General features: G+C 44.7%; 1 protein-coding gene across 3 annotated transcripts in view; it reads left to right on the top strand.

Moving 5' to 3' along the window:
• Nucleotides 1-3294: 3294 nt before the first annotated feature.
• The window catches only part of CASR (calcium sensing receptor), a 48666-nt gene continuing 26713 nt past the window's right edge, over nucleotides 3295-25247 (top strand). Inside the window, exons 1-4 of one of the 3 annotated variants that reach the window (XM_060269212.1) lie at nucleotides 3295-3432; nucleotides 15508-15964; nucleotides 17494-17800; nucleotides 24067-24948. In XM_060269212.1, coding sequence (XP_060125195.1) covers nucleotides 15780-15964; nucleotides 17494-17800; nucleotides 24067-24948 — 1374 coding nt within the window. In that variant the 5' untranslated portion in view covers nucleotides 3295-3432; nucleotides 15508-15779. Of the gene's footprint in view, nucleotides 3640-15507; nucleotides 15965-17493; nucleotides 17801-24066; nucleotides 24949-25247 lie in introns of all 3 variants that reach the window. The other 2 variants (XM_060269211.1, XM_060269210.1) reach the window with 2 other exon arrangements.

The following is a 25247-nucleotide window of genomic DNA, read 5'->3' as shown; positions in this document are numbered from 1 at the left end:
TGCATATACATATATATATGTATAGGTGCCTCTGGGAAAATGAGATGTGGATGGCTACACTTTGCAGTGCCCAACTCTCTCAGGGGTGCAAGCCTGGGCAGTGTATGTGGAGGTCCTGAGCTGCCCAGACAACAAGACTCCCCCCCCACACACACACCTTGGCCTCATTGATGTGGTCCAGAGGAAATCAAATCAATACATTTGGCACCAACTTGGCTACAGCAGTTGCAGGAAGAAGGCATAGAAGGCAACATCCAACTGCCTTAGGGACTCCTCTCTGAATTTGTGCAGGGTTTACTCCTTAGCCTTTTATCTTCTTGAAGATGTCCTGCAAGGCAACGGGTAGGGACTGTTCCTCAGGGTTTACAGTGGTACCTTGGTTTACAACCATAATCCGTTCCGGAGGTCCGTTTGTAAACCAAAACAGGTCGTAACCCAAGGCGCACTTTCGCCAATGGGGCCTCCAAAAAAATGTGTTCGTAATTTTAAAAAAGGGGGGGTTGTAATCCAAAAAAAGTTTGCAAATCAGACTGTTTTCAAATCAAGGTACCACACGCACTTCCGGGTTTGACATGTTTCTAATCCAAAATGTATGCAAATCAGACTGTTTGCAAACCAAGGTACCACTGTACCCCCAAAGCTTTTCTTACATATGAGTATAGCTGTTAAGGCAGCAGAGGTTTAGGATCAGAGCTTTCCCTCTCCTAGAAAATTAAAGGGTGACAAGTGAGAAGGGATCCAGTGTCTGCAACAAACAACAATGGGCCCAGGCCCCCTGGGCCACCCCTTAATACTGCCCCTGATTTGTAAGATGTTTCTTCTCAGATGGCTTTAAAGAAGGGGCTGTTCTCAAGCTCAGTCTTGGTCACAAGGCTGTGCAGGGCAAATTGAACTGTCAGTTTAGAGCTAACTGCACTAAATTTTTTGCTCAAGGAAATATCAGAAAATATACCTAAAATTAAGTCCTGGGAGCTGAACCTTGCATTATTCCAATGAAGGCTTAGGTGTAGATTTTTGAACCCCCTCCCGTATGGTGGTCATAATACTAACAGTCTAGGAGTGTAATGGATTGGGGGGGGAGAGAAAGGGACAACTCAAAGGCCGGGTGAAATTCTTCCACAAGCCAGATGTGGCCCACATGCTCCCTCACTTGCTTATCCTTCAAGTTTGGCAAAATGCTTACACCTCCTGGCAATGCACTCCTGCTTTCTATATAGGACAAACTGATCCAGATGTATGCAAAATAATGTATGACGTAGTAATTCTGCCATCAGAAATGTTAAGATCAATAAACCAGTGGGGGAAGATTTCAGTCTCCCAGGATACCCCACGGCTGATGTGAAAATTGGAAAATGATTTCAAAGGGTGAATTTGGTGCGAAACAGCTGAATTAGAATTCATCAAGAAGTTGTGTTCTGTACATAAAAGCTTGGACAGAGACAGTGCTTTCCTGTCCCACAATGGGTGCTGATTAACATAGCAAAACTGGGATAGCGGCAAGAGTTTTCGGAGGAGTACCCATGCCCATAAAGAAGGCTGATCGCCGAAGAATTGATGGTTTTGAATTATGGTGCTGGAAGAGACTCTTGAGAGTCCCATGGACTGCAAGAAGTTCAAACCTATCCATTCTGAAGGAAATCAGCCCTGAGTGCTCACTGGAAGGACAGATCATGAAGCTGAGGCTCCAATACTTTGTCACCTCATGAGAAGAGAAGACTCCCTGGAAAAGACCCTGATGTTGGGAAAGATGGAGGGCACAAGGAGAAGGGGACGACAGAGGACGAGATGGTTGGACAGTGTTCTCGAAGCTACCAACATGAGTTTGACCAAACTGCAGGAGGCAGTGGAAGACAGGAGTGCCTGGCGTGCTATGGTCCATGGGGTCAAGAAGAGTCGGACACGACGAAACGACTAAACAACAAGAAACAACAACCCATGCCCATCTGTTGCAGCAAAAATGATGGTGTCGTGACACCTTAAACTCTCAACCAACTTCTCTGCAACTTGTGTTATGTATAAAACATAGCTTTAATTGACTGTATACACATACACACTACTTCATTCATGCAGCGGTGGACCTAACTGAGGGGTAGCCAATGTAGTGCTCTTCATATGATGTTGGAATAAAATCTTCATAATCCCTGGCCACTGGTGATGTTGGCTGGGGCTGCGTACCATAATAAATCTGTTAGCATTTAAAGTGCCACAGGCCTCAGACCGCACTTCTTGACCTTGGGTCCCCCAGCTTTTGTTGCACCACAACAACACTCAGCATCCCTAGCTAGCAGGGCTAGTGGTCATGGATGGTGGGAGTTGTAGTCCAACAACAGCTCAGTTGGTGGAGCACAAGGCTCTTAATCTCAGGGTCATGGGTTTGAGCAGAGGTGGATTTCGGGGAGCGCACCACCCACCACCTTATTTCCCCAGAGGCACCTGCAGATAGACATTAGCATATGCAATTTATATGCAGGTGTTTTTTTCCTGTGGACCTGTGCCCTGAATCCTTAAGTAGATTTTGAATGGAAGGCGAGAGGTGCTGTATTTAAGACCCCCAAGGTCCGCCAATGGTTCGAGCCCTACATTGGGCAAAAGATTCCTGACTTGGGTTGGGCTAGATGACCCTAGCGTTCCCTTCCAACTCCAAGATGTTATGATTCTATGATTCTACCTGTCAGAGATGGATCTACCTGAGATTCCTGCATTGCAGGGGGTTGGAACATATGACCCTCAGGGTCCCTCCCAACCCTACGATTCTACGAATTATCCTCCAGAAAGGCTGCCAGGGGCCTCCAGTTGCCTTTAAGGAAATGGCTCTCCTGCTGCTCATTACCTAGGATATATTTCGGAAAGTTCTCAACGCACAGAAGCTCCTCGAATTTGGAATACTGTAATACGGAGAGGTCGGCCCGTTGGCTACCTTGCAGCATGGCTTATTTTGTTCCTGGTTTCAGAAATGGCGCCCACCGCTTGTGAAGAGATCCGTGAATGACCTGGCGCGTGCAAGGCATACCTGGGGGTATTGAGAGCAGGACTTCTGCTACCAAGACGAGGCCGCTTACGGAGGCCCCCCCGCCAACCCCGCTCCGCCCGCTGCTGGCGAGCTCTTCCCTCGCAGACCCCGGGCCGCCTTCCGCCCCCTTCCCCTCGAGGGTGGAGCGCCAGAGCCATCGGCGCGCCCTGGACGGCACTGCAGCGCCGCGGCCTCAGCGCCCTACTACGCCGACTTGGCGCTTCCCCGACGGGGTATCTCCAGCGCGGCCCTCCGTCTCTCCCTCGCCCCCTCCCTCTCTCTCCCTCTCCGGAGGCGGACGGACGGACGGACGGCGGCTGAGGGAAGCCCCGCGGCTGCCCCGTCTACCTCGCAAGGTCATAGCGGGCTCGCCATGGAGGAGGCCGGGCGCCTTTCGCTGAGGGGAAGCGGCTCGCCGGCAGGTGGGCTCGCCCTGGGCGCGCGGTGCGCGGCGCTGCCGGTGGGCTGGTCCTGCGCGTCTTCGCGGGGCGATTAGAAGACAGACGGTCGGCCGAGCGCGCCGAGTTGCGCGTCGTCGTCGTCGTCGCTGCTCGGGAAGCGGCGGGAAAGTTTCCCTGCGGGCGCTGCGGATTCCGGAGCGCGCTTCTTCTTCTCCGTGAGAAATTCTGGTACTGGGCGCGCGGGGGACGGAGCGAGGGTGGGAGTGTGTCGCTTTCTTTGGGGGTGGTGCTGCTTTCACCTGGGGGTGTCTTGGGAGGGGGGCATTTTGGGTGCTTCTTCTTACCATGCACACACCGACCCAGCAAGCGGGCAAGTTTGTGCCCGGTTTTGAGGCGGCTGTGCGCTGGGCTCGTGAAGGAGCCTTTCGGGTTTGTGTGCTTTATTTATTTATTTATTTATTTATTTATTTTTTATTATTTTTTATTATTTATTTATTTATTTATTAACAACAAAAAACCTCGTTATCTGACCACGTCTCAGTTTAGAAGTGGATTTAGAAGTGGGGTCTAGAGTGGGAACTTGGGTTGCGAGCCTATAGTGCATTTCCTTCAGAGCAAACCCCGTCGAAACGAAGCGAGTCTCGATGCCGAGTCAACAAGCTTAGGATTTCCTTGTGCGGCCCCTTCCAGGGGTGCCAACTTGAATAAAATATTGGTGGGGGCAAGTAAGCCCCGCCTCGCATAATCGATCACATGACACACACAATTTGAATGGCAATGGATGGGCCCAGCCCCCCCCCCAAATATTTTATTGGGGGGGGGCTAGGAGTTGGCTCCTATGGTCCCTTCATATTCATAGGACAGCCCCACCCTGGGAAGCAAGGCCTTCTGTGTCCAGCAGTGGCAACCTCAGGTTCCTAAAAATCGCTGGGTCACAGAATCATAGAATTGTAGGGTTGGAAAGGGACCCGCGAGGGTCATCTAATCCAGCCCACTGCAATGTAGGAATCTCGGTAATACATGACAGATGGCCACTCAACTCACTTGGTAAAGCATGAGACGGGGTCGTGGGTTCAAGTCCCATGTTGGGCAAACGATTCCTGCATTGCAGGGGGTTGGGCTAGATGACTCCCGTGACCCCTTCCAACTCTATGATTCAGCCTCTGATTTAAAAAACCTCCAGGGAAGTAGAGTCCATCACCTTCCAAGGGAGTCCGTTCCACTGTTGAGAAGCAGCTCTTACTGCAAGCCTGTTTAGGATTGGGCTGCTGACCTAACAGGGGTGATGTGGGTCCTGCAGCTCTCCCTGGTTGTGTTTTGTGTCCTGTAAATCATGTGTGGATCAAAGTGAGAAAAGGTAACTGTTGATTAGAATGATTAACTCAGGGCCAGTTTTCAGCGAGGTTTGCAGCAACGATGAGATTGGCACAATTTGTGAAATTAAGTGTTCTGGCAAATGAGGGCATGTGAAATACATTTCAGGCTCCGGGTTGTTGCCGGGTTTAAAAAAAACACACAAAACCAAATTACAGTAGAGGGTTTAGTGGGCACAATGCAGCAAGGAAGGTCTCTTGCAGGAGCTGCATTGAAATAAAAAGGATCTGCTCGGGACAGAGTTCGTTTCAGTGGAGCATGCTTGGGAGCTCCGCAAGCTACAATCACGTGCACATGTGGGGGAAAGTGCCATTGAACTTGGTTGCCTGTAGTGAGTAAGAATTGTTTTTTCAGACACTCAGGCAGAAAAGCGGTTCCTTTGGGTTTTTTGTTATATAATGAACATAACATTTAAAAAGGAGAGCAGAGAGGCACAAGTTACTACGCAGAGGCTTACGTAGTAATGCCTAGCAACAGCCTTAACTTTTGCATTGATATTTGCCCCTGAATCACTTCTACATAGTTCATGCCTGCAGAGCACAGATGGGTAGTTATCTTTTTCAGTCTGATAGCCAAGATTGTCCACAATTTAGAGATCCCCCCCCCACACACACAACTGAAGAAACTTGGGTCCCCAGCTGCTGTTGAACTACAGTTCCCATCATCCCTAGCTAGCAGGACCAGTGGTCGGAGGTGATGGGAGTTGTAGTCCAGCAACAGCTGGGAACCCAAGTTTGAGAAACACTGACCCTACATAAGGGAAAAGCAGGACTATGAAGTGATGCTACACAGTGTAGCAATCTAAATTACCCACCCCAACTCCCCTTGGCTGAGCAAATGATGTGTGTCAATTTTTCAGCAATTGCTTTAAAGTCGCAATTAAGCCTGTGTGGCCGAGGTAAGCCAGTAAATATTCTTTGGGGCTAGGGATTTTTACGGGCTTGTTGATTTAGCTAGCTTGTAAAAATGTTTAAATAACTAAATGGGAGATAATATCATAGGTATCCAGCCCCCCAAAGTATGTAGTGAGACAATGTTCTTTCTAAATTGCCTCAAGAAGTGCACCCAACAGAGGCATATATCTCTCCTTAAACAAAATATTTTCTTGCGCACCCTGGCAAATCAGATTCTTTCCCTCTCTCATTTTATGCAAGGTGCTCTTACTGTCCATGTGTCTTTCTCCCCCCCCCCCGCCCTGCACAGAGGCATCCACGTTATTGTTTTTTCCTCAAGTGCACACAAACATATGTGCCCCTCTTCACCATCAACACCTGCTTTGCATAGCGGTTTTGGGGAACAAGTGGTTTCACCGTCTGCAGGAATTTTTAATTTCATTTTTTATTTAAAAAGGATTCTTCCTTTGAGATCTCACCACTGACTAGCTTGGCCCATGGCCAGCGGAAGTCATTGTCAGGCCACAGTAGGGATAGACTGTATGATGTCAGGTTCTACGTGTTAGGAAGTGGGCTGTCCATTCAAGTAGGTCAGAAATAAATATGTAATCCAAGGTACGTAGAGGTCACATTCCATCCAGAACATCAAATAAGGACCAGAGGGGTCAGAAGCCGGTGCATAGTCAGAGCCAGGAAGAGGGCAAGAGAAGCAATGCCATCAGCAAACTCTGCCACCTTGCTGTTCATCTTTAATTCTAGATCAGTTACAAACAAATTAAACAGCCCAGGTCCCAAAACCCATCCTTGGGTGAACCCACTTCTTACATTCATCCACTGAGAGAACTTACCATCTACTGTATTCCTATTTGTTGCTTCCCGTTCTTTTACCAGTTACTAATCCATAAGAGGGTCTGTTCTCATATCCCATGATAACTAAGCTTACACAGGAGCCTTTGAGGAGGGACTTGGTCAAAAACTTTATGAAAGCCTAAGGATAAAGTGTCTTCTGGATCACCCCATTCATATGTTCATTGACACTCTAAAAAAACCCACCCACCTCTAAAATATTTGTTAGACAAGACTTACTGTTGAGGAAGCCATGCTGCTGGTTCTTCAACAAGACTTGTTCTTCTTTACCTATATTGCAGATCATTTGGGGTTATTACTTGTTGTTGTTGTTGTTGTTGTTGTTGTTGTTGTTGTTGTTGTTGTTGTTGTTGTCATATGAAGTGTTGTGTTCTTATACTGTAAACCACCCTGTGATCTTTGAAGGGTGGTTTATTATTATTATTATTATTCTTAGTGTCAAGATCTGAATGATTTAAACATAGTATTTAACAGGGAAATTAAACTTGGAACAAAGGTTATAATGGCACAATTGGTGAAACCAGGCGTTCTAGCACTGAAATTTTAACTTCACATATGCAAAATATGGTTTTGGTCATTTTAAAAACAATGAGAGGATTTAGTGAGCACAATCCACCTGGAAATTATTGTGCATGAGCTGCATTGAATAAAGGGGATCTGCTTAAGAACATGACATTCCTATTCATTTAAGTGGAGCAGATGAGTAATCCTTAGTGAATTGGGATCTGGGCATTCCTGAAATTCATAGACACCTTGGTGGACAGAACCTTTATGCTGCCTGGTATCCTGCTATGTCAAAAGCCCAGAGGTACTTATTCCAGTTTAGTTGATGGATGAATTTGTGTAGGTCTGCTTAAGCAGCTAAAGAAATAATTTCATGGGAATAATGAATGAGCAGATAGAATGGATAAGTAGAAATAAGCCAACTATTTGTGTCAATATATGTTTTTCTCTAAATGGGCTAGGCAAGTGTGACGGCTAATCATTCAAAGGACTTCTGCCATATAGACAAGAGATCTTCAGCAGCCCTTAAAATAGTTTAAGCATCACATGAGGGTGGCCAAAAGCTTATACGTACAATAGATTACCATCTGCTACAACCCGACAAAAGCCATTTTGGACTGTGGTAACACAGTGTGCTTGATGAGGGAAGAGATTCCAGAATACTGTGTGCACTGCTGGCTGTCATATTTAAAGAAAGTTCAGAAGCAGGTACCCATGAAGCAAGGTGATAATTAATCAAATAATTAAATAATTAAGGGGTCAACACACAGTGACAGGAAAGGAAGACAACTATTAATCTGTATTAAAAGCAATCTGGTTTAGAGCAATCTGGTTTTGGTACTTTCCAGATCCAAATAATGCTTCATTTCCTCTAAATTCAATATTTCACATACGTGTGAGAGAAGGACAAGAAGTTATGTGTTTGTTGATACAAAAAAAGAAGAAGTTAATGTCTTTTTGGAGATGGTAGGAAGGCACACAACAGCCAGAATTTTCCCCTGCTGGATTTCCTGTGGACGCATTGTAGCCAATATAGCCAGAGAGTTAAAAGGGACCCTGGAGGTATTATGGCCCACCCCTCTGCTCAGTGCAGTGCGGGATCCACAGCTACATCATCCCTGACAGATGGCCAAGAAACCCCTAAGGCAGCTTGGTGAACAGATTTTCCTGTTAGGAAATGTCTCCTAATCTTTAGCCTAATCTATTCCTCCTACAATTCCTACACATTGTTCTCGTTCTCTGGGGAAACAGAGAGCAAGTCTGCTCCATCTTCTACATGACGTAGCCCTTCAGATATTTGAAGACTCAGGCGTCCCCTTAAATCTCCAGCTTCCCAAATTAAACATACTTACTTGTGATCAGAAGGTTGGCGGTTCGAATCCCCACAATGGGGTGAGCTCCCGTTGCTCAGTCCCTACTCCTGCCAACCTAGCGTTTGAAAGCACGTCAAAGTGCAAGTAGATAAATAGGTACCGCTCCGGCGGGAAGGTAAACAGCATTTCCATGCTCTGCTCTGGTTCAGAAGACTAAGAAGCGGCTGTCTGCAGACAAACGCCAGCTCCCAAGGCCAGTAAAGCGAAATGAGCGCCGCAACCCCAGAGTCGTCCGTGACTGAACTTAACGGTCAGGGGTCCCTTTACCTTACTCTTCCAGCCATTTCTCATAAGACTTTGTTCCTAGACCCCTTGCTCTCTTGGCTTCCTTCTGCGGGACACGCTCAATGGGTAGATTCACACCTTACATTTGAAACACAGCAAATGCACAGTTAAAGCACATGACAAAGAATCCTGGGAACTATAGCTTGTAAAGGGTTCTGGGAATTGTAGGTCTGGGGAGGGCAGGAATTACAGGATTCTTTGTGTGAAGTCATGAGCTTTAACTGTGCTTCAAATGCATAATACAGAATGTGGCACTAAGAACTGTTGAGAGTAAAGGAACAACACTTGCAATCAGCTATCTGAATTAGAGGGGCAGCAGTGGGGGCAACAGACAGAGAAGAGAAACCTTTTCCTCCTTCTCACCAATTCTTTTTCCTCTAGTAACTACTTGTTGCCAATTTTCAAACCATATGAAAAGTACCGGTAGGCTCCTTTCTGTGCCCTAATTCAATTCCGGTGCGTTCTGTCTTTATTCCACTTAGCTTTTGAGTCAAAACAAGATTTTCTGTTTGCTGACAGTGCAGCCTCAAGCTTATTATCCAAAAATCAACCTGGGCATGTTCTGCTTCACTGCAGTATCTCCCACAGTATAACAGCGTTAGCATTTGAACTCATCTGGGTCTAATGACACAAACACAGGTGCAACTCTCATAGTGCTGACATAAGGGGAAAAACTTGCTTTAGTGAAATTAAGTTTAAAAACACACACAGGGGAATGGATATGGGCAGGAATCTATATTTTAAAACAAATGCTCTATTGGAACTTACAGAAGAGCTAGTTACTAAGATGAAATGCATGTTGGTGGTGTGCAGAAATATTTTAACTTAATACCAGTCTTAATCAAAACTTATTACGTAAAGCTTTATGAGTACAATAAAGAAAAATAATTAATTTTGACACAATTTAATTAATTTGCAAATAAAAAGTATTTATACGCTCTTCTCATTAAATATCAGAGTGGTATACAGCAGTTGCTCATTATTATTACACTGAGCACCTGTTATCTACTTTACTCCTAGCATTTTCAGTAATTTATAAAAAAAACTTTTTACCTTTTGAGGGGAGGAAAGGCATCTGTGTTATAGATTGTTTTTAAAGTTCCTTGCATAGAATCATAGAATTGTAGAATTTGTATAGTAAGCCTGCAATTTACACAGGGGTTACATTCTGGGGATCATGCCTTAAGCTAAAATTGTGTACATTATAGTCAAAACACATTGGGTTCGGTTCCTTATTCATTCTGTATGATTGATCTCCATACTGAAATTACTATGTCCTATAAGTCACTTTCTCCCCTCCAAGCATTTTCATAGCTGGTAACAGTTTTGATAATCTTGCAAAAACCAGTTTGTTCACACTACCTTAAGCTTAGCTGTTTCCAAAATGTAACACTAATAAATTATGTAAATACCTCCCTAGAATCCCAAATTAATAGTAGGATTAATATATATGGTGGTTCATTTAATTGAGAAATGCCAGCAGTGGTTTTGAAAACATCGATTGTGCAACATTATCTTTAACGCATTTATCTATCTATCACCCTGGTTTTAAGCCAAAAAGTCTCCCAGTTCAACACCAATAGCAACAATAAAAGCAACAACTTCAACAAAAGGCAGTCCTTCCACACTTACAATATAATAGACAGGGGGGAAAGGGATGGGGAATGAAAATCAAAACAAGCAAACATAGGCACCAGTTCTTAAAGTTACATAGTTCCTTAAACAGCAGCTTGAATGGAAACAGCTCAGATTGGGGAGGAGTCAAAAGGCAGTTGGTCTGTCAGCCTAGTAGTTGATGGAGTGGCCCTTCATTCCCAACTCTCCCCCTGCTGGAATATTTATGGTGCAATCCTATACCTGTATGACTTGGGGGCTGAAGCTAAAGTGGCTTAAAATGTTGTCTAATGTAAGTTTAGAAATGTCACATACTAGAGCTTTATTGTTGGTCTAAATTAGCAGTTGCTAAACTAGGCATGGGAGGAAAGCATAAACAACTCTTAACTTGTTTTATTTTTTTCTTTGCTACTTCCAAATAATCGGACCAAACAACACACTTGTGGATGCTTACTCAGAAATAAATCCTAAAATGTTATGTTTTTAAGATGTCAACCCTCGTCTTTTGTAACACTTGCACGTTCCAATTAGGAACATGCAACATTAGGATATCTGTTTGTGCTTTTAAAAAAACAAAAACTTGCTTTTAGCAGTAATTTTAGAGGCCTTGGAGCATTGATAAAACGTGACGTTTTAAAACATTTGTAAAATAGGGGAGGAATTATAGCAGGAATAAGCACTATTTGTGCAATTAACCAGCGAAACGTTATCAAGGACCACATATTTTAATGGATTCGTGTAAAAAAAAGAAGCGTGAAAAGTGCATAGTAGTGGAACTGCCCGAACTGATGTCTTTTGAATGAGATGGCGGGGTTCGTCACTCGAATTTCCCTGTGTCACTTTCTTTCCTCCCAAGTAAAATCATCTATTAACTCTACAATAACTACAGTCTACTCAGAGAGCTGAAGGCAAAGCCTTTGGGTTTGAAAGGGGGTGGAGTAGGTTTTGTGTGTGTGTGTGTGTGTGTGTGTTTTACGGAACTGCAGAGAGTGAATCATGCACAGACCTTTACAGAAATGATGTGTGTGTGTTTTTACTGTCCCTCTTTATACTTTCAGGGATAATGCTCAGTGTTAACAGGTAGCATCGGCCTTCATTAAAAGCAAAGATGTACTATTAAGTGCTCAGAGTAGAAAGCCTTTTGTTGAAGTTTGTTCTTCTTTGCTTTCTTCCCTTCCTTTCCAACGGCTGAAATAGGCACCGCAAAGCTGGTTTTTTAATCGCACTCCTGCCCCTGCATTTTTCCAACCCAATTAGGCCATTACCAGGGCTAAATGAGGCATAGAGCCTCCAAAAGTCACACCGTCGTCCCGGAGATGGAACGTGTGTTGCCGTGGACTTGGCAGGGAGGTGAGCTGGCTGATGATCACTGAAGGGTGACCCGAGGTGTTTGCGCATTCCAGCTTGTGCAGAAAGATCACCTTCACAGAGAGAAAGTGTAACCAATATATTTTGGGTTGCATTTTTTTTAAAACACTTCCAAAAATTATTTTTAGGGACATCATGTGCTTAAGCAGGGCTGCCCTCATTACTGTCCATTAGTTAGGAACCCGGGTAGAGTCGGGTATTAACAAATCATTGATGCGGGCTGCAATTAGAAGAATTAAAGTTGCTACCGGTATGCTGTACTGTTTCTGCTTTCAGACCTATGCTCTCTGCTGCTCAGAGCTATTGTGGATTTGTCTGCTGGGGGAAGGGGCTGAGTCTAGGATCCTTTGACCTGCCCCACCTATTCAACAACATTCTTACTCCTTTCTTTGCAGGACTGTCTGGCTACATGTAAACGAGTGTAAAATGATGCACGTTGGGGCAAAAATATATATTTCAATTTCACGTATATGCTCATGGGGTCTGAACTTGCAGTGACAGACCAGGAGTAAGACGTGAGGGTCATAGTCAGTGTTTGAAACTCAGATGTATAAGCTAGGCGCCAATGGCTCCTTAAACCAGGTTTGCAGTTGTGAAAACGGAATGCCTAGTTGCCATTTTGGGGCCGGATGGCTTGAAAGTTGTATTTTTCAGTACAACTTTTTGGTTCCTGAAATTCATTCTGTGCCGATAAAATATAATGAATAGAATTCTAGAGGATGTGTTGCTAGTGTTTGAAAACAACCAAGATCCAAGGATCTGCAGCCAGGCACCTCCAGTTGCATCCTGGCACCTGTTGCTTCTTCACTTGGTTGCAAGTGGCCGATTGCAAGGTGCACAATGTGCCTGGCGAATTTCCAACGCTGGTCATAGTAGATAGTTTAATGAAGATGCCAACCCAGTGTACATTGGCCATGAAAAAGGCAGATTCCATACCAGGGATCCTTGGGAAATGAATTGAAAAATAAAACTGCCAATATCATAATGCCGTTATACAAATCTATGGTGTGAACAGATAGCTCAGTTGGTAGAGCATGAGACTCTTCATCTCAGGGCTGTGGGTTCAAGACTCATCTTGGGTGAAAGATTCCTGCATTATAGGGGGTTGGACTAGATGACCCTCATGGTCCTTTCCAACTCTACAATTCTATGATTCTGTGAATGCATTTGGAATACTAGTGTATACAGTTCTGGTCACCTCAAGAAGGATATTGCAAAGTTGAGAAAGGTTCAGAAAAGGGCAGCCAAAATGATCAAGCGGGTGACCTATTAAAGAAAGGTTGCAGGATTTGGGACTTGTTAGTTTAGATAAAAAGCAAGCAAGAAACAACATAATAGAAGTTTATGAAATTATGCATGGGGAAAATGGATAGAGAAGAGGTGTTTTCTGTCTCTCATAGAGCTCATGGACCTGCAATGAAACTGAATGTATGAGGATTCAGGACAGATAAAAGAAAGGACTTTTTTGCACAGCCCATAGCTAAACTGTGCTTATGCATACCAGTTGCTGGAAGAGTGCAGAGGGAAGAGTGCTCTGGTGCTTTGAATCCAGCTTGCAGGTTTCAGAAAGACAGCTGGTTGGCCACCGTGAGAACAGGATGCTGGACTAGATGGGCCATTGGCCACATTCTTACTTGAGGAGGAAGTGCACAGGAATTAGTTTATATTCTGCCTTTCTCCCACCTTGGGACCCAAGCCAGCTTACATGTGGTTCCCAGACCATCATCTCTCCAGGCACCAACCATACCTTGACCTGCTCAACTTCAGTAAGGTGGTGGTCTCTTGATCTTCAGACCACACTTTAGAAATGCGTGTCCAAAGGCGGGTGTTACCAGGGTGGTGAGGGGTCTGGGAACCATGTCCTCTGAGGAATTGGAGGGGCAACATCCCTAGGCCCCCACCATCTTATTTTATGTAAAGTGATCATGTGATCAACCTGCTCTCAAATCAGCTTGCAGGTGAATTCAGTAGACAACTATTGAATCTAGCTGTGTCCATCACACCCTCAATTAATCCTGTTGTAAGGAAAATGTAGGATATTTGGTAGCTGAGAAAGAAAGTGCAGGTGATGGAGGCAGTTCTCCCCCCCCCAATGGTTTGTTGCTTTTTATTGATGTATATATTTTTGCTTTGTTGTTTGAGATTTTTAGAATCATGATGCTTGTGTATGCCCCTTTTGAGCTGTAAAAAGAAGAAGGCTATTTTAATTATGATTATGATTACAGTATGATTATTTACTCTTTGTGCAGGTCTACTTGTTTCAGATTGTTCATCTTCTTCTAAGGAGCGACCATGATTAGGGTTGGAATGGCAGAGAATGTGGTGATGTGCCATGACTGGACTTGGGTTTGTCATGAACTGGTTGCATGGCCTTGGCAAGGCACTTTCTCTCTGCCTCGGTTCCACAATCATAGTAGTGATGAGTCTGATGACCAACATCCTAGAGATGTTTTGAGGCCAAACACAGCAAGGGTTGGAGGGTCATGTACAAATTATTCATGGAGCTGGTGGCTAAGCTTTAAAGCCCTGAACCTGAAAAAGCCACCTTTTACCACACAAACGTGTCCAAACACTACATTTATCTACAACTCCAATCAACATCCAACATCCCCACTCTCCCAAACTTGACAAGTGCTGACTGGGGAGAGTGCTATAGTGGTTGTGGCACCACTTATGCGAAATGCCCCTTCTAGCCTGTCCCCACATGTTGTGTTTTTTCTGTGCCAGGCCCTCCTCTTTGTCCAGGCTTTCCAATAGGGTTGTGTACAGGTTTTGTTGTGTTCAGGCTGTGTTGTTCTGTTGAATTTTATTTATTTGCCTTGCCTTGCTGTTTCTGCGATTTAAAAAAATCCATTGCATTGCATTTGCTCCTTGTCACTTTTAACATGTGGGCTGCCTGAAGTGTTTTGCACTGTAGGTAGCCTATAAATATGTTTAACAGCAAAATAATGAAGAACTTTGAGATCAGAGATATGATCTCTGTATAGCATGGGGGGTGATTTTGTTGACAGGCGTAAGGGGCTCTGTTATTGTTACTGATGATTTGCTTTCCCCCACCGCAAAATAACTTACGGACCTTTAAAACCATTTGCTGTATATTATCAAAAGACTCATGAGAAAGGAAACTGAATGAATCTGTAAGATGCGTAGTGCAGTGGTTTCCAATTCCAAACCTTTTTTTTCTCATGTACCCCTTTAAAATTGATGGGTCACTTGCTGATCTTTCTGCCTGTTACAGAAATAGCAATATGCTGTGCTTGGTGCTGTGTGATTTTTAACTGTGGTTTCATTGCTTCTCATCTTATACAGTGGTACCTCTGGTTACGAACTTAATTCGTTCCGGAGGTCCGTTCTTAAACTGAAACGGTTCTTAACCTGAGGTACCACTTTAGCTAATGGGGCCTCCCGCTGCCGCTGCTGCATTATTTCTGTTCTTATCCTGAGGTAAAGTTCTTAACTCGAGGTATTACTTCCGGGTTAGCAAAGTCTGTAACCCGAAGTGTTTGTAACCTGAGGTGTTTGTAACCCGAGGTACCACTGTATTGAATTCAAATTGCAATACAATAAAATACAACAGAAGAAGCAAGAAGCAAGAAAAAAATACAGTTGAAAATCAATATGAATGTTGAATGTTGACATGCCACAGACCACCCAAATGATGCTCCCAAACCACTGGTGGGCCATGGACCACGATTTGGGAAGCCTTGGCATAGTGCATCCCTTATTTTTAAGGCGATGGTAGTGGGGAAGAGGCACAGTCTAAGGACAGCTCAGAGTGCACCTGAGATAACCTTTTTACATCTCCGTTTTCTTTTTAGGGGGTCTTGAAGATGGGCTCCGTCTAACAAGCGACAAGCTCTAAGGAAGCAAGAAACTGCTGGATTGGGTCAATTGCAATGGAGAAGACCACTGAGGAGATGGTGGAACTATGGCTGCTACCCTGTGGCTTACCGTACACCAGGCATCCCCACCAGATCCGCAGTGTGCAGTGTTCAGAAGTGAAAAGGCTTGTTGAAGGTTATTAGGCCTACTCCTCTTGTGTAGCCATTTTGAAGTTTGCAACCTCTGTCCCTCGTGAAAAGGAGGAACGATGACTTTTTATAGTTTCTGTTTGCTCCTCTTTGCGTTTACTTGGAATACCTCTGCCTATGGACCGAATCAAAGGGCACAGAAGAAAGGAGACATTATTCTTGGGGGGCTGTTCCCCATTCATTTTGGAGTGGCTGCTAAACACCAGGATCTGAAATCTAGACCAGAATCCGTTGAATGCATAAGGTGAGCCCAAATGAAAATGTGTTAACAGTCGCTCATGCCCAAAGCCTGCTACCCACCAAGTTCAAACTAAGCGCTATATTGCTAAGCAGCCTAAAGCCTTGTTCTGTTGTTATTTAAGTGGCCCAGCTTTCTAAGGCTGCAATCCTAATATACGTTTAATAAATGAATGCATTTTAGTTTCTGCCCAGGAACTGTTGGAATCGACCCTTAGAGGGAGCCTCCATAAAAATAACAACTTCGTAGCCAGTGGCTACGATTAGGGTGTTGGCTTCTGCTAAGACTCTCCAGCAAGACTGATGTGAAAAAAAGGAAAGATTGCAGCCTACGAAAGAGCCACGGGGGACATAAGACTATAAATGGAATTATTATTTCCCTGCTTCCCACCCCCACCCGGCTTTGTGAACAATCAGAACGGTGTCTGATAAGTTTGCATGCCTTGAAATGAAGTTTTACAGCTGATCTGTAGCTCTTGAAAAAAATAGTGAATGTACATTTCAGTAGCTAGTGCAGGCACCCAAACTCTTTTGCAATTCTTGTCCCTGCAGATGTATAGGCTGAAAGTTTCTTCATCCACCACTGATATAGCACAGTGGTGGGCAAAGAAACTACAGATCACCTGTGAAACTTCATTTCAGGGCATGCAAATTTATCAGACACGGTAATAAATACATAATCACCTCCTCCTTTGCTCCCACAGTAGGCAAAATTTGAGCATAGTGCATTCGGAGCACTGAGGGAGGGTGGAGGAGGTTAGAACTACCTTGCTATTACTGGCCTGACTCTGAGAGCTCTCCACAGATGTGGGTGCTGTTGCCCTGCATTCTGTTAGTGACTCGTGGAGGTCAGTAATTGGAGGGCTTGAAGCCGATTGGTTTTAGCACCATCACAAAAGTTCCTCTTTATGCAAATAATTGTTTGGATTGACTAGGGGTCCAGGTGGCTAGGATAACTCCTAATGGGAAGAATAATAGTTTTTTGCCTATCTTTTGGAACCTACTTCCCCAAAATGACTAGAACCATGGCAATGCAGTGCTTGCCCTCCCCCTGCAAGTGCTATCCTTAAGAACGGGCATTTCCAAACTCGGCCCTCCAGCTGTTTTGGGACTACAACTCCCGTCATCCCTAGCTAACAGGACCAGTGGTCAGGGATGATGGGAATTGTAGTCCCAAAACAGCTGGAGGGCCCAGTTTGGGGATGTCTGCCTAAGAAGCTGTTCCAGAAGGATACCTTGGTCAATAGGCATTTAAAAAAAAAACATTGAGAGGTCCAGAAGAATCAACAAAGTTACACACCTCGCCTGTCACTATCAAAATTAATCTTGGTCTGTTGTCTGTTTCAGCATGTATGAAATGGCTAGTTGTTCTGCAGTTTTGAGTTTACTTCTTTGAAATGAATAGAATCATAGCTTTTTGATGGAAAGATGGACTTTGACCATGCTTCTTAGTTTACTCAGACACTTGTTCTTCACTCTTTCCACCCACCTTCAAGCCTGTTGTCATTATTTTAATTTCCCCCCTCTTTTTCGTAGGTATAATTTTCGTGGTTTCCGTTGGCTTCAGGCAATGATCTTTGCCATTGAGGAAATTAACAACAGCCCAACGCTTCTTCCCAACATGACCCTTGGATACAGCATATTTGATACCTGCAACACGGTCTCCAAAGCCCTGGAAGCCACGCTGAGTTTTGTGGCCCAGAACAAGATAGACTCTCTGAATCTGGATGAGTTCTGCAATTGCTCAGAGCACATTCCCTCCACGATCGCAGTGGTGGGAGCAACTGGTTCTGGGATCTCTACTGCTGTGGCCAATCTTCTGGGTCTCTTTTACATACCTCAGGTACTGAATATATGCTACTCTTTTCCCGAATGTGGAATGTGTGTGTGTGTAGCGTAGGGGCTTTTTCAGCTCCTTTCAATTAAAACCAAAGAGCATTCAACTAAAAGCAGATAAAACAAATCCACAGTCAGCAAAATTAAAGTACACAAAAGACTGGCGGAATAAAACTTGCACGTAATTTGTCGGCTACCTAAGTCCTGTCTCCATGCTGGCCACTTATAATGGGGTTCTGCAGAGTTCTGTCTTATCATGCTGGTTAGTATCTACTTGAAGCTGCTGGAGGCTATTGGCTTACGTTTGCTGTCAACAGTATTCTGATGACAAGAAGCTGTACCTCTCCTTTCCATCTTAAGACAGGGAAGCGGTCTTATCTATTCACTTAATATATTTCTTAACCACCCTTCATCAGAAGTTTCCAGAGTGGTGTACAAGAAACCAGGGAAACAATCTGCACAATATATGTAGAGCGTGTGTGTGTGTGTGCATGCGCGCCCCTAAAGGAGTCACAAATTAAAAGGAAGTCTAAAACACAAGGGAACTGAAGAATCAATTCTGACTAAAATTCCATCTAAAAGGATTTAATCTGGCACTGGAGAGACTAGAAAATTGGCAGAATATATATATTGTTCACATGCCACCACAGAAAAGGCTCTTTGCTTTGTAGGCTGATTTGGGTCACATATCCAGGTTGCTAGCCATTTAGGGGTTTAAAAGTAAGCACCAGCACCTTAAATTGGGTGTGGAAGCGCAAAGGGTTGAGATTTGAAAACTGTTGTTTGGACTTAGTCATTAACTGGATGTGAGCAAGCACACTGAAACTTTAATCCTATTTAAGGTAACATTCACTTGGGGTGGGCAGGCATGCCCAAGTACCAGCCCAGCCCTTGCCGCCAACACTGCTGGAGCAATCCCACCCCCACCGAAGCAAAGCAGGGCTGTGCTGAGTCACCTGCTTTAAAGCATATACTGTACATACACACACACATATACTGTATATATAAGCGCGCACACACACACACATTTATAGATATATATTGTGCTGGGGTTGCAGCTGGGGTGTTGTGATTGGCTGGTGCATCTGTTAATAGCTTGTATTTGGTTGTTTTAATCGGCTTCCTTATATGTCACCTGGAAGTTTCAGTATGAGGCAACCAACAAATATAAGGATTATCTCCTACCATGTATTCTGGTCCATCCACTGTGATCAGCAGGAGTACCTCCTGTATATTTCCTACCACCATCTGGACACAGTTGGTAGAAAAAAGGAACAAGGTCTTCTCTCTTGTTGTTCATAAGCTGTAGCATTCCATGCCATGCCGTTTTTATCTCCTGCCCCTGGCCTATTTGAAGAATTTTTTTTTTCCTTAGGCAAGCCTTTGTTTAATCCACGCCCCCCGCCTTCACTTCTCTCTTGCATTTTAGTCTGGTTAGTGTCCATGATATTTTTTCTGTGTGTTTTCTTCTTTATGCTGCAAATCTCTTGGGTGTGCCACTGGAGTAGAAATATATAAAGCTTTAAAGTTAACTGTTCTGTAACTGTAATGTTACAGTACTGTAAGCAGTTACAGTTACTGTAAAATGTTTACAGTGTCACATATTCTATAATTTATTGGAACATAAAATTAAAGTACAGCCATACCTCAGGTGACACCCGCTTCAGGTTGCGTCTTTTCAGGTTGCGCTCTGCACTGAACCCGGAAGTACTGGAACGGGTTATGTCCGGGTTTCGGCGTGCGTGCATGCGCAGAAGCACTAAATTGCACTTTGCGCATGCGCAGAAGTGCTGTATCGCGACCCGCGCAGACACAGGTTGCAAACGCTGCGGGTTGCGAACGTGCCTCCTACACAGATCATGTTCACAACCCAAGCGTCCACTGTTGTTGGTTCAAGGACAGCCCCACATAGACTCTGTTGCAATAATCAACGCTGTAGGTTATGAGAGTGTGGATTACCATTGCAACGTTTCTTTGTTCCAAAGCAGACATAGCATTCGGATGTTTAGTAATTTAGAAGTAAAGAGAGTCTGTGATGTTGACATTAGCAGTGGAAACTAGGTCTCATTTGGAATCGGAGGGTTGCTTTGAACACCAGCACCCCAAAGCCCTCTTTTCTGCATTCATTGCACAAATGGACTCTGCACCACTGGTCCTGTCCCCGGTATATGCATGCATATGCGGGGATATATGCAAGAGGGAAACCTAAGTGTGAGTTTCCACGTGATGGGGAACCCCTGCAATCAGGAACGCCTCCCCATTTACTGAAAGCATTTGATTCTTATTTAGAACCTCAATTTGGAATTTATGGGTCTTCTAGCTTTGCCTTTGTTTGTAATGCTGGGTCTCTTGGATGCGGCTTCGCGTCTGTGGGAGATTCTAGTGCCAGCTTCTGCTGCTAGGAGAAAGATAAAAAATAATATATGTATAAGACCCAGCATAGGGTTCTTTTCTATTTACTCATCCCCCAGCTAACTCATTAGTGGTAGAGGCCATGAAGGGCATATAATTTACTTGGCTTGTATAGATAAGGAGGGCAGAGAACTGGACATGATTAGGAGGAAAGTTTATTCTTCAGCAGCTTTGGCTTTCCAAATTGCCAATTATCAAGCCATTATGGGAAGATACCAGTTGTTTTTATGGAAGCATATCTCATCTTTTTTCATGGAAGCGTATCTCACTCCCAGACGAGAAGCAGTTGGATAAGGTTCCGCAGATGGAAGCATTTTAGACTGACCAAGCAGCAAATGAATACTGCTTGTCACCTAGCAGATTGCATGGGGAGGGAATATTGTTACGGTTGCCTTTCTGAGACTTCTACCAAATGAGACAGAGAAGGCATGGGTGGAAGGTCATTCTCTCTCTCTCTCTCTCTCTCTCTCTCTCTCTCTCTCTCTCTCTCTCTCTCTCTCTCTCTCTCTCTCTCTCCCCTCCCCCTCACTTCCCCCATTTTGAGGGTTGCAAGTTGTTTAGTACTCTGAATGTCAGCCCTTTGGAGAAAGCCTTGAAGAAAATATTCAGCACTAGATTTCTAGGAATCCTTACATCTCTAGTTCTTTGAGAGGCAGTGTCAAGCAGGTTTTAGGTCAAGTAGATTGTTTAAAGTCACCAAAGGGGAACCAGCAGCATTTTGTTCCCAGTTCCAGAAGCTGAAGGCAAGTTTCATGAACAGATCTGTACAGATAGTGGACTCAAGAAGTGATTCTCAATATTGATTAAAAAGCGGGAGGGAGTTGTCATCCCCCCTGCTGTGAATTTTAACATGTGCTAAAGGCTGGTAAAGGTAAAGGGACCCCGGACCATCTGGTCCAGTCGCGGACGACTCTGGAGTTGCGTGCTCATCTTGCTCTATAGGCCGAGGGAGCTGGCATTTGTCCGCAGACAGCTTCTGGGTCATGTGTCCAGCATGACTAAACCACTTCTGGCGAACCAGAGCAGCGCACGGAAACGCTGTTTACCTTCCCACCGGAGTGGTACCTGTTTATCTACTTGCACTTTGACGTGCTTTCGAGCTGCTAGGTTGGCAGAAGCAGGGACCGAACAATGGAAGCTCACTCCGTCGCAGGGATTCGAACTGCTGACCTTCTGATCAGCAAGCTCAGTGGTTTAGACCACAGCGCCACCCGAGTCCCATGCTAAAGGCTGGTAGCTGCGTCAAATGGTAAGGCATCCTACATTAACCATTTGATGAGCTGTCCAGCTGCATTAGCAAGGTGCACTCTTGCATTTTAGAACCTCATGGCTGGAGTTGTCTTTGAAGGAACAGCTAGCTTGTATTTCCCAGTTTTCATCCCCCCCCCAGAATTCTAATGTAAGTGTATACATTTTGAAGGAAAGAAAAATGCTGTTTTCTGATAGCTTCTTCTCAGTGTATTCTATCAGAAATTAATAAAGAAATCCAAGGGTGGATTCTTGCTTCCAAGCCATAATAATAGGATGTTCTGAATTCAAACCCAAAATGGTCAGATCACTACATTTTGTTTGTGGATTCATTGTTGTGGTGGTTATTGAGAACTATAGCCATATTTCTAAATGTGTGCTGTGTGTTGAGGGAGCTGAGGGAGTTTCACGCATAAATGTGAGTGATTTGAGACATCAGAAAATCAGCAGTTTAATATCTGTGTTATTTAAAACTTTCAGGTAGATGTCACCTGGACATGATAATTTGTTATTATTTGACTGTTAGTAAAGCCTAGAATGTTGTCTCCTGTCATTACTATTTGTCTTTGGACTCCCTGCAAAAAGTCAGTTCAGGCAAGGTGTGCTTTTCATTTTCACAGTGAAGAGTGCACAGATAATTTCTTCAGGGTTTTTTCCCCTTTCCCTTTTGTTGTCCTGCTTTAGTACACCTTTAATTTCCTTTATAATCCTGAGTGTAATTATGTAGGACAACTTTCACACAATTAACATATGAACTGGGTTAATGAGGGGAGGGGAGCCAGACTGAGTGAGGGAAGAGGGGTTAATCAGAGTAGGATGAGAGTATAGAACTAGGCCACTTCTGCACCATTCATTTAAAGCAGTATCATACCACTTTAAATAGTCATGGCTTCCCTCAAAGAATCCTGGGAGATGTAGCTTGTTAAGGGTGCTGAGAATTGCTTAAAAGGTAAAGGGGCCCCTGACCATCAGGTCCAGTCGTGTCCGACTCTGGGGTTGCGGCGCTCATCTCGCTCTATAGGCCGAGGGAGCCAGCATTTGTCCGCAGACAGCTTCCGGGTCATGTGGCCAGCATGACAAAGCTGCTTCTGGCGAACCAGAGCAGCGCACGGAAACGCCGTTTACCTTCCCGCCGGAGCGGTCCCTATTTATCTACTTGCACTTTGATGTGCTTTCGAACTGCTAGGTGGGCAGGACCCCTAATTCCTTCACAGAGATGCAATTCCCGGAGTTCTCTGGGAACAGGAATTAAGAATTAAACTATGCTCAGAATTGACCCATTTGTGGTCCCTGTGTGCTACACAATCTTGTTTAGCACCCTAATTAAAACCTGCCCCTGTCAACTTCACATCTGCGGGTTGTATGTGCTCTATTTCAAAGTCATTGTGCAGCCCAGTTTTAGGCTCTCTTCCACCTATAACCAGTGACCAGTTTCATCTCCTATCCATTGCAGCACCTCTGCACATGCAGCTTCATTGATAATACATTTAAAGCCTATACAATGCACATTTTACAGCACATGACTTTCTCCAAGAGAATCATGGGAACTGTAGTTTGTTATTGGTATTGGGGTTTGTGAGTCTGGGGGGAAACTACAGTTCCCAGGATTATCTGGGGAAAGCATGAGATTTCCATTTCTGTTGGATGCACTTCAAACATATAGTGTGGACCTGCCCAGTAGCCTAGATTTATTCATTTTATTTATTTATTGAATTTATATACCGCCCTATAACTTGAGATCTCAGGGCGGTATCCTGATCAGTCCTTGGTTTCCTCCCTTTCGTTTCTGTCAAGAGTAGAGGAGGCAAAGTGTAAGTTTTTCCCCTATGAGGAAAGGAGAAGGATGCTTCATTTCTATCCATTTTTCCATCTTATTGTCGGACTTCTTAATTTTACAGTCTCAGCTGCCTATAAACTCTAATTCCAGCTTCCCACTGAGAATTCAATTTCAAGCATACCGTACGTTGGGGGGAATAAATAGTTACGCCCAACCTTTTTGTCTATATAATTCTGGGTATTTTGCACCTTAGTAGAAGGAGCACAAGACAAAGTTTGAGGTAAGCCAGTGGAAAGACCGACTATAAGACCTTTAAAGGTAAAGGGACCCCTGACCATTAGGTCCAGTCGTGACCGACTCTGGGGTTGCGCGCTCATCTCGCATTATTGGCCGAGGGAGCCGGCGTATAGCTTCCAGGTCTTGTGGCCAGCATGACAAAGCCGCTTCTGGCAAACCAGAGCAGCACATGGAAACGCCGTTTACCTTCCCGCTATAGCGGTTCCTATTTATCTACTTGCATTTTGATGTGCTTTCGAACTGCTAGGTTGGCAGGAGCTGGGACCAAGCAACGGGAGCTCACCCCGTCACAGGGATTCGAACCGCCGACCTTCTGATCAGCAAGCCCTAGGCTCAGTGGTTTAGCCCACAGCGCCACCTAGGTCCCCTATAAGACCTTTAGAACGTTTTAAATATTTGTGTTTGGGGCATCGTTTTCCTCATACACCCTAAGAATTCCAAGACGGCAAGAGCAAAGGAAACCTTTTACGAATTGTTTTTGCTGACTTGCTGCTTTTACTCGGTTTGCTTAACCGCTTCTTCGCTGTCCCCACTCGCAGGTTAGCTATGCTTCATCCAGCCGTCTGCTGAGCAACAGGAACGAGTACAAATCTTTCCTGCGTACCATACCCAACGACGAACATCAGGCCACCGCCATGGCAGACATTGTCGAGTACTTCCGCTGGAACTGGGTGGGCACCATTGCAGCAGATGACAATTACGGACGGCCGGGAATCGAAAAGTTCAGAGAAGAGACCGAGGAGAGAAACATCTGCATTGACTTCAGTGAGCTCATCGCACAGTACTTGCCCGAGGACCAGATCCAGCAGGTGGTGAAAGTCATTGAGAATTCCACAGCGAAGGTGATAGTCGTTTTCTCAAGTGGGCCGGATCTGGAACCCCTGATCAAAGAGATTGTCACGCGTAACATCACTGGCAGGATTTGGCTGGCCAGTGAAGCCTGGGCCAGCTCTTCGCTGATAGCTATGCCAGAGTTCTTCCATGTCATGGGTGGCACAATTGGATTTGCTCTGAAGGCAGGGCAGATCTCGGGCTTCCGCAAATTTCTGCGGAAGGTGAATCCGAGGAAATCTGTTAACAATGGATTTATCAAAGAGTTTTGGGAGGAGACTTTTAACTGCTACCTGGCAGATAGCAACAAAAATTATCCAGGTTCTGCTTCTTTCCAGAAGAGCCGCGAAGAAGGCATTGGAGTTGGAAATGGCACAAGTGCCTTCCGTGCCCCCTGTACTGGGCACGAAAATATCTCCAGTGTGGAGACTCCCTACATGGATTATACTCACCTGCGGATATCCTACAATGTCTACTTGGCCGTATACTCCATTGCCCATGCTTTGCAGGATATATACACTTGCACCCCTGGGAAAGGACTGTTCACCAATGGGTCATGTGCTGACATCAAGAAAGTGGAAGCATGGCAGGTAAATTTTTTCGCTGCAGTTACAAAATTGAACACAATATATGCATTGTTAAAGGTCAACATTCTTCAGTGCTTTTAGCAAGAGCCTAACCATGGGAGGTGTGGAGTGTTGGGTGATACATTCCCCTCTGGTTTCACAGACGCAACCGTGTAAGCCAGTGTATCTCAAACTTGGGTCTCCAGCCAATGTTGTTGGGCTACAACCCCCATCATCCATGACACTGGTTCTGCTAGCTAGGGATGATTGGAGTTGTAGTTGAACAACAGCTGGACACCCAAGTTTGAGAAACACTGATAGGC

This window comes from Zootoca vivipara, chromosome 16 (assembly GCF_963506605.1).
Source record: "Zootoca vivipara chromosome 16, rZooViv1.1, whole genome shotgun sequence".
Classification (NCBI taxonomy): domain Eukaryota; kingdom Metazoa; phylum Chordata; class Lepidosauria; order Squamata; family Lacertidae; genus Zootoca; species Zootoca vivipara.
The sequence above is the reverse complement of the archived record's forward strand: the minus strand, read 5'-3'. Positions and strand labels throughout refer to the sequence as shown.